Here is a 12,094-nt window from a genome sequence, read left to right on the forward strand (position 1 = left end):
TGATGGACTAACTGGTTTTATGCTGTGGCAGAATGCCAGTGATGCTCAGCTTAATGTCTTAATACAGGACCTGATGAGGGAGCTGAATGAAAAGGAGGAAGCCATCAAGTCTGTGCAGGACAAGGCAGAGCGCCTTATGCTCAAGAACCACCCAGCCAGGCTAACTATTGAAGTAAGCCCTTTGTGTTCTTTGTGCATCCTCAATATGACAATTAAGATTCCAAATTTTGGACTAGCAGCAGTGACTCCACCCTGCATTCATCTCTCACAGTGATTACAAGATTATAAAGTGCTGATTCAACTTGTAATTTTCCAGTTATGATGCCAAGATATGTATGTATTTTTTTAATCTGAAAACATTAATGTTGGGGTTTGTTTTTAAGGCATACAAAGCTGCAATGCAGACCCAGTGGAGCTGGATTTTACAGCTCTGCTCATGTGTCGAACAACATCTCAAGGAGAATGCCATTTATTTTGAGGTGAGTTGCTGCCGTGGACTGTTTCAGCGAATGCAGCAAAGTGTTTGCCACATCTAATTCAACTCTCTTTCCCTCACTGTGCAGTTTTTCAGTGATGCCAAAGAGTCCATGGATTACCTGAAAAATTTGCAGGATTCGATTCAAAGAAAGTACAGCTGTGATCGAACAAGTAGCCTACACAGACTGGAGGATCTCATTCAGGAGTCCATGGTAAAATGACAGAAAGCTATGAAGTGTGTGTGCATTTAAAGGCGAAATGAAGAAAACACATTTTTTTGTGGGTTTCTGTGTCCTTAGGACGAGAAAGAGCAGCTCCTTCAGTACCGCAGCACTGTGGCTGGGCTGGTGGGCAGTGCTAAAAATATTGTGCAGCTCAAGCCCAGAAACCCTGAAAATCCACTAAGATCCTCCATCCCTGTTAAAGCGATCTGTGATTATCGTCAGATAGAGGTACTATTATTGGTGCCGTGAATCACCACATTTAATCTCGGTTTATATAAAACATTTATAGTAAATCAGTTACGGTTTGTCAACTCTTTCAGATTACCATTTATAAAGAGGACGAGTGCGTACTGGCCAGTAACTCTCACCGGGCTAAGTGGAAAGTCATCAACCCAGCAGGTAATGAGGCGATGGTTCCCTCTGTTTGCTTCACTGTCCCTCCACCCAACAAAGAGGCCGTTGATATGGCTTCAAGGTGAGTTGGTAGGATGCTAAGTTTCCTACAGTTCCCCTATAGTAATCTTTTTCACAAATTTCATTGACACAGCAAATAATATTAATAATATAACCTTTGCTTCTGCAGAACTGAGCAGTTATATCAGAACGTCCTGGCACTGTGGCACCACTCCCATGTCAACATGAAGAGTGTGGTGTCTTGGCATTATCTAATGGCTGACATTCAAGCCATCCGCAACTGGAATGTGGCTTCAGTATGTCGGAGTTTGTTTTTTCAGACTGCAGTCAGTCGAGCTTTTCTTTTGACGATCATTTGTGATAATCACGCTTCAGTTTGATAACGATCATTCTAAGGAAAATGCCAGTTTGTGTTATTTACACTTGTTTTTGTTTGTTTGACTGTTTTGCTCTCATCACTCCAGATAAAGACCATGTTGCCAGGTGAGCATCAGCAGGTCTTGAGCAACCTGCAGTCCCACTTTGATGAGTTCCTGGAAGACAGCGAGGAGTCAGAGGTATTCACTGTGGCGGACTGCGCGCAGCTCGAGAGAGACGTGGCGGCGTGTAAGGAGTACTACCAGGAACTGCTCAGATCCGCAGAGAGAGGCAAGGCTCAAATCTCCCTTCCCCTTCTGCGTAACAACGAGCAGCTTGTGTACATTGTACAAAACACAGCAAAAGGAAACACATGGCTGTTAAGCCTTTTAAGCCTTAAGTTAATACCTATTGGAATTACTCTGATTTTGCTGTGAATGTAAATACTGCACTGGTATGCCGTTAAAGTGTTATGTGTAGTCATGAATTTTAATTTTGGGAAAATTTGAAGAATATTTGTTCTGCTGTGTTGATACATATGCACATGGGCAATATTCACATATACAGTATAAAATATTTGCATTTCCTTTTAAAAGATTGTGTATTTTTCTCAATGCACTAGTAATAATTTTCTCATTTTGGGACTGACTCCACCTCAGCAGCATACAAAGTTCAGTGGATTGAGCTCCATTGCATCAGACCTTACTTGACCTTATAGCATAATAAGGGTGCCACCTAGAGGCTGTCAGTTTAAACTGCAGTATTTTTGGGTTTAAATTATTTTCCTTTGGATGATTTTCAAAATAACGCAAAGCTTTATATTTATTACTCTCAAAAAGAAAAATGCAACCAAGATGTCAGTATTTTTAAAAGACTTTGATCCTTTTCTGTTACACAGAGGAACACGAGGAGTCGGTGTACAATCATTACATCTCGGAAATACGCAACTTCCGTATGCATCTGGAGGCCCATGAAGAACACCTGATCAGGCAAATACGCTCACCCCTGGAAAGAGATGACCTGGAGCAGAGTCTGCAGCGTATCACAGAGCATGAGGTACACATTGCAATACTCATTTATGATACTCGAGAACTTCGCTGTTGCTGTCAGTTTAAATCATCCCCCCACCCTCATCTGCTCTCGCAGAGGAAGACAGCAGAGCTGAATAAGCTGAAGGAGGATCTGGATGCCATGAAGGAGAAGTGTGAGCTGTTCCTCAGACAGGCCGCGGGTTCTCCGTCTGTGGCAACGCTTTCATCTGAGCTCACAGTCCTCATTCAGAGCATGAGCCAAATGTACTCCATGTCTTCCATTTATATGGACAAGTAAGAGTTTCCCTTCATTGTAATTAGGTATTTCATTTATATGTATGTTTGTAATACAAAAGAATATTAGAACTAAAGACCTTTTTCTTCTATTGCAGATTAAAAACTGTGAGTTTAGTGGTGAAACACAGTCAGAGTGCAGAGGCGCTTGTTAAGGCCTATGAGTCCAAACTCTATGAAGAAGATGCCATGAACCCTGATGTCAAATCCATTGAAAATGTCATTTCCACACTAAAGGTGTTACACCATCATGATTCAGTATTTCACCAACACACCCAGTGTTTTGACTTCACTTGTTAACCATTCCTGCTTCTGCACACAGCACTGGCGGACAGAGATTGATGAGAGACAGGAGTCATTCCACGACATGGAGGATGAGCTGCAGAAGGCGCGACTCATCAGTGACCGCATGTTTAAAGCGCACAACGAGCGCGACTTTGACCTCGACTGGCACAAAGAAAAGGCGGATCAGTTGAGCGAGAGGTGGCAGAACATCCACTCGCAGATCGATAGCAGGTTTGGCTTTTTTAATTTATTCATTCTGAATTAAATCAAGCACACCAGCTGTTTTTGCAGAAAATAGTCAGTGTATGTATTGATCACTAAAAGGTTATCCAACCAATTTTCAGGCTCCGCGACCTGGATGGTATCAGCAAATCTTTGAAGCACTACAGAGACTCCTATAGTAGCCTTGATGAATGGGTTAGAGACATGGAGGCAGCACAGCTGAAGGCCCAAGAACACAAACCTGAGGATAGCAAGGCACTGGCTGAGCTGTTAAACAAACAAAAAGTAGGACAACACAGAAGTTATTCACAGCAAAAAACATTTATATAGATACACAATGTATTAAAATGTGTGTTTTTCAGATCCTTGTTGCTGAAATTGAGAAGAAACAGAGCAGTATCGACGAATGTCAAAAGTACTCAGAGCAGTACTCATCTGCTGTTAAGGTGAAGCCATTTGTTGTCTTTAATTTAGTTTAACCCCCACTTTACAGTTCTGTTATCTAAACAGTAACGCATCAGGTCTGCAGGCTTTTGCAGAATATTTTTTCTGAATAGTGCAGCAGTTAGTCACATTTTGTTGACATTTGGTGAAAGGAGACTGAGCAATAATAATCTAACAAAAACTAGTTCACCATCAATTCATGTGAAATTCTTTTTTAGGATTATGAACTTCAGCTGATGACGTTCAGAGCGATGGTCGACTCCCAGCACAAATCTCCTCTCAAGAAACGGAGGATGCAGAGTTCTTCTGATGCCATTCAGCAGGAGGTGAAACTTTATTTTGGCTTTGTCAGCAGAAGAAATGAGTTCTGTATGAACAACAGTGCCTGCTCAGTAATATACTTGGTTGTGTTTACAGTTTATGGATCTCCGAACGCGCTACACTGCTCTGGTGACTCTGATGACTCAGTATGTGAAGTTTGCCAGCGAAACGCTGAAGAGAACTGAGGACGAGGAGGTGAGTTATTCTTGCTTTAACACATAAAACTTTCTGTGGTAACAGGGATTCGTGTGGCACTTTTTCAATTTCAATTTGTTCGCCATTTGTTTCCTGATGCCAATGTAGCTGTATTGTCGCACATGGGCATGCTTCCTGGGTGGTCTTCTCTTTTTTATCAGCTTGTTTTAGTGGCTCACAGTACTTCCACTACTTGTCTACCTTGACTTTTTGACTCACTCCTAGACAATTATCCCAGATGGAGGTCTCATCGTGAGGGAAGAGAGTTTGCTTCATTGTACAAAAGAAGCAAAGGAAATGGAGCAGTGCATGTCTGCATGGATGGTAGCTCCTTCCTGGAGATATTGACTTGCTGGGATGAGAAAGCTTTTTTCTAATTCTGCTGCAGTAGATCTTATATGTCTCTTTTAAATGTCTCTCCAGGAATCTGTGCATTAGTTCTAAAGCTTAGTTTTGACATATAAAACTATAACTGAAATTAAATCAAACCTAAAATATTGATGGTATGTTTGCAGTTTTTAGGCATTTACAGTACAACTATCTCTTCTTTTATAAACAAAACTCATTAAGGAAATTCCTGGAGAGATTGTTTTATTATTAATGGCGCTAATTTACAATGTCTACAGTGGATGATTTGTGTTTTCTTCCCGTTATAGAAGAGAAAAGCTTTTGAAAGAGCAGAGAATGAAAGGTGGACAGAAAGCATGGAGCTCCAAAAAGCTACAGAGGATATAGAGATTAGTCAACTTAAGCGGCGGGTCTGGGAGCAGGAGGCTTTGCTGACTGAGAGGCAAGAACAGTTGGAAAAGTTGGAAGGAGAAATAGAAACACAGCAGAAGACAATTAGTGATCTAAAGTGTCAGAAATCCCAGCTCGAGCATTATCTGAATCAGTATCATGCTAAATTAGAGATAGCAGTTAAAGACAAAATGGCAATTGAGCAGGAATTAAAGCACACAAAAATGTTAATCGAGCAGTCAGAGGCCACGTGGTCTTTGACTCAGAAGAAGCTAGACGATTTCTTAAAAGATAGAAACGATGGCCACGATATTAATATCCAGTCAGCAGGAGACTGTAAGCTGAGATCATCTGCATTCAGAGAAAATGACAGCACGATGGTGGATGTTCTGCAGCAGAAATTAGAGGAGCTGGTCCTGGTCCAGAGAAAAGCAGACATGGCTGAAGAAAAAGCACAGAGTTATAAAAAGCTGTTGGATGAGAGCAATAACAGACTGAAGAAACTTCAGATGGACTTGGAAGCTGAGAGGATTAGCATGAGACAGAAATCAGAGGAACTCCAGCAGGAAACACAGAACATGAAGAAATCCATCAATGAGCTTCAAGACGAAATCAGATCTCTCAAAAGAGCAAAGTCCTCTCTGGAACAAAACACGTTTTTTCACAGCACTGAAATAGAAGGCCTTAAAGAGCAGCTGAACATCGCCCACGGAGAGCTGCAGAAAAAAAGCTCCATTGAACAGGAAAATAGTTACAAGATTAACAGCTTAGAATTAAACCTGACTTCCAAACAGTCAGTAATAGATCAGCTGAAGTTTAAATGCAGTGAGCTGACGAGGATGAATGTCTCATCGGAGAGTAATATTCAAGGTCTTCATATCCAGATGGAGTCAATGGAAAAAGAGAGGTCACTTTCAGAACAAAAGCTCAGGTCTTTAAGGAGAGAGATCGACAGCTGGAAACAGCAATTTCAAACAGCAAAGGAAGAAAGTAGCTTAATGAAAAAATCTGAGCAGGCGCTGCAGGGCAAGTGTAAAAATCTGGAAGCAGAACTTCAAAAAAGTGAATTAGCTGCTTCTCAGTGGCAGGTGAGAGTAGATGAGATTAAACACATCAATCTGGAGATGGAGGAAAATCTAAAGAACATCAAAGCTAAATTGGATCAGGCGATGATGGAAATTGACAGCAAGGATCAGCAAATTAAAATCTTCAGGGCTCAAGTAGAGAGCACCAAATCACAGGTCAGAATTATCGAGGAGGAGCTGAATAAGAAATCGCAAAGCTCTCATGAGCTTCAAATTAAACTGCAAGATTACAGTGAGGAGGTAAAGAAAATGACTGAACTGCAGCAGAAAATCAAAGTTCTCAGTTCAAGTACTGCCAGTTATGAGAAAGAAATAACCTCTCTTAGAACTGAGCTGATGTCAGTGCTTTCTGACAAGAATTCGGCACACATGCAGAAAGCTGAAATCAATGATTTGAAAGTGATGCTGAATGCTAAAAATGCACAACTGCAGAAGGAATGTGCTGAGAATCAAAAGCATCTCAGTAAAATCAAAGCTTTAGAAGATGAGCTTTTCAAACAAAAGCACAGTTTTAAGGGGTTAACCAGCACCTCGGAGAAAATGACAGAAAACGTAAAGCAGGAACTTTACACGCTTCAGAGTGAGAAGAGAGAAACGGAAAGGAAAGCCGAGAACCTGAACGCTAAACTTTCAGATTTAAGCTCCTCACTGCAAAGAACAAAAGACGAGTTAGCGAAAGAGGCCCAAGAGAGAAAAGTCAAAGAGTCCAAACTAATTCAGCTGGAGGCTGAGCTTCAGAAAAATAGAATAACAATCAAAGAAATTATGTCCAGTTCTGAGAAATCCAGATCAAACCTACAAAATGAGAATACATTTTTAAAGAGGGAGAAAGCTGAGGCATTAGAGAAAAGCATCTTATTGGGATCTGAAGTCAGAAAACTGAGAGAAAACCTTCAGCACGCCCAATCGGAAGCCGAGCAAAAGCAAATAGAAAACGCTGCGCTTCAGCTGAGGTCCCAGCAGATGGAGGAACAACTGGATAAGTGTAAGAAAATGCTGGAGGAGTTAAAGAGCAAACTAGAACTCCAGAGAGAGGGCTATGACAGGCAGTTGCTGCTAGTGAAAACTGAAATAGAGAGAAAAATCATTTTACTGCAGTCCGAACTCACAAACCACAGCGAGAAATCCAAAGCGCACAGCGCTGAACTAGCAGAGATGCTGAATAAGTATTTCAAACAAGACATGAAGCAGATAAAACATCAGAGCACAGCTGATTCAAAGCAACAACCAGACCAACAGCTTCAAATCAAAATGGACAAAGTGCAGCAAGAGAGAACGAAGCTCGAACGAGACTTGTCAAAAGCAAAATCTCAAATACACGAACTCGAGGAAGAAAAAGTTGAACTCAAGTCAAAAATCAGTGCTATGCTAATCCTTTACAATGAGCAAACGGGTGAATGGACAAAGTTTCAACAGCTGTTGAAAGACAGCGAGTGGAAACTCACAATGAAAGAAAATGAGGCAAGATCTCTGCGGGAACAAATAGTGCTGTACATCAAAGAGGTTAAAGGCCTTCAGGAGAAGCTTTCGACACTCGGATTAGAGGCGACTCAGTGCAGTTTCCAGTATGTGAAAGACAACAAGGCTGATCTGATGAATGCAGATGTCGCTATAATGCAGACAATGGTGCACTCAAATCAAGATACAAAAAGCAGGAGAGATGAAGAGATTCTCTCAGTGAAAAAGTCCTCACAGGTACGCACGAGGCTGAATTTTGCATTACAGGAACATAATAGTGCATTTATTAACAGATCCAGTATTTTTAAATGCAGTATGCTCCTTTCAGTAGTTGTTTTTTTCTGTTAGTTGATATTAATAATTGTAGCTGTAAAAACTTAATAGCTCTTCCAATGTCACATCTACAGATGGCAACAACGGAGAACGAAATCACCCTTGAAGTGATTGAACATGTCAGACAAGATAAGAGGGAGATCATTCACAGTCAAAGCCTTCAGCAGGATTCAACAACAAACACAATGTTGGATAGCTCCCCTTATCAAACTCCCGCTTTTCTCAAGAAAGATGTGCAAAGTGTGACTTACAAGAGCCACGTTAACACTGATTTCCAAAGCTCTGTGACAGCACAGGGATACATGGCTCTGTTGGGACTTAAAGACAAACAGCTGCACGAAACTAATGTCAGCAAGACACAAATGTACCAAAGCGCATCAGAGAGTAGTATAACAGACCGCGATGGACAGCAGAGCGTGACATATTCAACTCCCCAAAAGCTCCCAGACCTCAAAGGGGGTGTAAGCATTCAAAATATGGTCAAATTTAGGCCCTCGGATGAAGAGTACATCGGCAAACCGGTTGCTATTGCTGGAATTTATGTGGAGTCGAGCAAGAAAAAGATATCCTTCCTGGAAGCTGCTGAGAAGGGCTTCCTAGCAAAGACATATGCCCTTGAGTTTCTCGAGGCTCAGGCTGCAACAGGAAGCCTTACAGATCTGGCTACCGGACAAACGCATTCAGCTGCCGAGGCATTGGAGAGGGGGATTATAGATCCGAGCCTGAAAGACAGACTGATGGAGGCTGAGAAAGCTATTAGTGGCTACATCTTTAAAGGCAAAAAGCTGTCTGTGTTTCAGGCCATGGAGGAAAGGATTCTCAATAGATACAAAGCCAAAAAGATCCTCGAGGTCCAGGTTGCTACTGGAGGACTGATAAACCCAGCAACTGGGGTCAGGGTAACAGCTCACATTGCTGTAGATCAGGGTCTTTTGAACAAGGAGACTCTACAGAGTCTCTATGATCCAGTCAGTAACCCCAAAGGTTATCACAACCCTGACACTGGACAGAAAGCATACTACTCTGACATACTGAAGGCATGCTTGTACGACATCAGTGGTGGAGTGTTTCTCTTTCCGTTTGGTGAGAGGCACCTAACAAGCACATCTCCTGCCAGCTCTCATAGGGTGTCAGTTGTCAACAGCAACTGTGGCACTGAGATGTCAGCCTATGAAGCATTCAAGGGGAAACACATTGACAAGAAGACATATCTGTTTCTGTCACAGCAGGAGAGTGAATGGCAGGAGAAGTCCACAGCTGACCCCAGTGGAACCCCACTTCACGTCATTACTGATGTCAAAGGTGGCCGACAGCTTTGCCTTGAGTCGGCTCTAAGTCAGAGATTCCTGGAATCGTCTGAGCTTGAGAGCTATCGCAGAGGTCTTCTTAGTATCACTGAGATCGCAGACATGATATTTTCAAGAATGGTTGTTGTGGAAGATGTTAACAGCCCCATTGCTGGACTTTGGGATGTCACTCAGAAGAAAAGGCTTTCGGTTTTTCAGGGTTTTCAACAGGGCTTTACTGACAGAGCTACTGCTTTGCGGCTGTTAGAGGCCCAGGCCTGCACTGGAGGTATTTGTGACCCGTCATGTGGAGAGAGAGTTACCCTCACCGAGGCTCTCAAAAGAGGTCTTTTGGATGAAGCACTGAGTCAGCAGCTTCTGCAGTTTGACCAAGCACTTAATGGCTTCATTCATCCCAAGACTGCAAAGACTTTGTCTGTTTCCCAGGCTGTTCAGGAAAATCTCCTCCCAAAAGACGCCGGTTTCCGCTGTATTGAATTCCAGCTCCTGACTGGAGGATTGATAAAACCTGACACCCACGACAGAATCTCACTTGAAGAAGTCGTTCAGAGCGGACTCGTTGATAAAGTTACCGCCACTGTACTCAAAGACGAGAAGTTCCACACCAAAAGCCTCACCTGTCCAAGGACCAAGAGAAGAATTACATTCAAAGAGGCTCTGGAGAGAAGCGTGTACGACTGCCACACCGGGTTAAGGTTACTGGAAGCTACGAAATCCCACGGTTTTGGACCAAAGTCAACATTTCATTATGTTTGGGCATATAAATAAAAACCTGTCAGTTATTATAGCATTAGCCTTTGGTGGGGTGGATTTAAAGTCAGTGAGTCTTTTCTCGTTATCTTTGACCTTTTGATGAACAAAGATGCCTCTTGTGGTATTACCAATGAAGCCTCGCATTGCTAAACTGGTAAAAAATATTTGTGTTTCAGTGCTGCTGATTCTTCTTCAGCTCTGACCAAAACAGTTTTTCAGTACATGGTTGTCCAAAGCTTTCTTGTGTTTTCTTCTTTTGGTTTTTGCTGATTTTAACTTGATCATGAATGGATTTTGACAGCTCTCTTCCTGTGTTTTGGTTTATTTTTGTAGCAAAGTTAACAATCTTGTTAAAAGTCCGTCTATTTTAATTCTAGAGATCTGTTGATGAGGAGAAGAGAGAGAATGGTGATAAGGTTAACAAACTATTGCAGTGGATGTCCAATGTGAAACAGACCGTGAGCAATGGTGGGGATGCTCTGAAAGATAGTAATGCCAACACAGATGCTTCTAATAAGCCGCAGGTAAATAATGTGTATGTTCCTGGTGTGTCCTGTTTTTTTTATTATTGCTAACTTTTGTTTATATATGAATTTTTTTAATGACAAAAACACTCCAATCAAAATGATCCCACCACCCTTTGCTGTCACAGCGTTTGATTTCTAATAAAACAAACTGTTTACTTCCTGATTCATTTTATCCATATATGTTGTGAAGCTCTTGGATTTAATTAATGCACTTACAAAGACCTACAAAGATAATATGAAATACTTATTTCATTTTATTCATAATAAAAACAAATGCATATGTTGCACAAGCACCCATATTTAATGCACTTCACTGAATAATAAATGACGTCAGTCTCACGGGTTATTGAAATATTTTAACATGTGGCCCAAAACTGATATTATTCACCTTAAGGTTACATGAAATTTATATAAAACTATCCCTGATGTGTTCATTATATTGCAAAAGGAATTAAATCATGGCTAAATAGTGGTGAGAGGCAGTTTATGATCACGGGGTCCATAATTAAATCTGCCCAACATAAAAGAATAGAAAATAAAATAAATGTGTGAATTAAAGAAGTTTAGATTTTCATTACATGTCATTTGCTAATGAGATCACTGACTTCTTATATATCTTTTGATGTTAGTAGTGGACCTTTGCATTTCTGTAGTAATACTTTCATAAACTTAAATAAATGTCTGTAAAGTAAAACCACAATTCAGTAATTACAGTGTAACATAATTAGACTTTATTTTGTCAAATTATGTCAAAATCACCTTCCCCTTATTATGTTTCTGATATCATGCCCCTTATGTAAAACAGAATAAAGCACAATGTGCACAGTGCTATCAGAAATAACAGTGTTAAAATTATAGCCTCATTAAAGACTGTGTAAATCAGTCAAGTCCTCTCTGGGAGAAACACTAAAATGTTATGTAGGTTTCCATTGCTAATATTTATTGCAAAGTTGTTGTGTGCAGTATGCTTCATGTAAATAATGAATCATGAAAAATTTAATTTAGTCTGTAAAAAGTATTTGTGTGTGTGTGTGTGTGTGTGCATTTTTGAGGATTATCTTGTTTTTTTGTTGCAATTGTAAAGTAAAACTACCATAAAAGTCACTATGCATCATTGACTCTAACATGGTGATATGCATGTTGTTGCTGTTTGATGTTCTAGGTGTCAGTGGAGGAAATCGTCACTAAAAAAGAACAAATTGCAGAAGCGCTGAGGTCCACACAAACGATGCTAAACAAACACAGTGACAAGTAAGCCTCCTTACCTGGACTAGCATGCAAAAGACTGACTGGTAAAGCTAGGGGCTTCATCCTTAATATTTTTTTGTCTTTACAGAATGACAGAAGAGGAAAGAAAGAAGGCCCAAGAGCAGCTGCAGTCTCTCACTCAGGCCTACAATGAACTCTCCCAGCAGTGTTCAGATCAGACTCCCTCTGCAGATGAGGTTGGATTATAGGCTTCGTGTTTATTAATGGAGTGTGCCCTATAATGTGTTGGAAAACAGTGCCCCCTGATGTTCGATTGCATGTCTAACCATTATCCTCTTTTCCCTAGTACAGTGTTTGCCAAATTCTGTCGCACTTTCTCTTAGACTGGCTCCTTAGGAACAGAAACTTAGTATGGCTGAA

At 41.0% G+C, this 12,094-nt stretch overlaps 1 protein-coding gene across 1 annotated transcript in view; it reads left to right on the top strand.

The window, feature by feature from the left end:
- Positions 1-12,094, top strand: part of dst (dystonin) — a 103,868-nt gene that overhangs the window by 44,446 nt on the left and 47,328 nt on the right. Inside the window, exons 21-38 of the mRNA XM_026189081.2 lie at positions 68-172; positions 384-479; positions 564-689; positions 777-929; positions 1,022-1,176; positions 1,285-1,411; positions 1,580-1,763; positions 2,371-2,528; positions 2,619-2,797; positions 2,896-3,034; positions 3,120-3,313; positions 3,427-3,589; positions 3,667-3,750; positions 3,967-4,074; positions 4,166-4,264; positions 10,316-10,462; positions 11,628-11,716; positions 11,802-11,910. Coding sequence (XP_026044866.1) covers positions 68-172; positions 384-479; positions 564-689; positions 777-929; positions 1,022-1,176; positions 1,285-1,411; positions 1,580-1,763; positions 2,371-2,528; positions 2,619-2,797; positions 2,896-3,034; positions 3,120-3,313; positions 3,427-3,589; positions 3,667-3,750; positions 3,967-4,074; positions 4,166-4,264; positions 10,316-10,462; positions 11,628-11,716; positions 11,802-11,910 — 2,415 coding nt within the window. The remainder of the gene's footprint in view (positions 1-67; positions 173-383; positions 480-563; positions 690-776; positions 930-1,021; positions 1,177-1,284; positions 1,412-1,579; positions 1,764-2,370; positions 2,529-2,618; positions 2,798-2,895; positions 3,035-3,119; positions 3,314-3,426; positions 3,590-3,666; positions 3,751-3,966; positions 4,075-4,165; positions 4,265-10,315; positions 10,463-11,627; positions 11,717-11,801; positions 11,911-12,094) is intronic.

The sequence above is a fragment of the Astatotilapia calliptera genome, chromosome 13 (assembly GCF_964374335.1).
Source record: "Astatotilapia calliptera chromosome 13, fAstCal68.1, whole genome shotgun sequence".
Lineage (NCBI taxonomy): Eukaryota > Metazoa > Chordata > Actinopteri > Cichliformes > Cichlidae > Astatotilapia > Astatotilapia calliptera.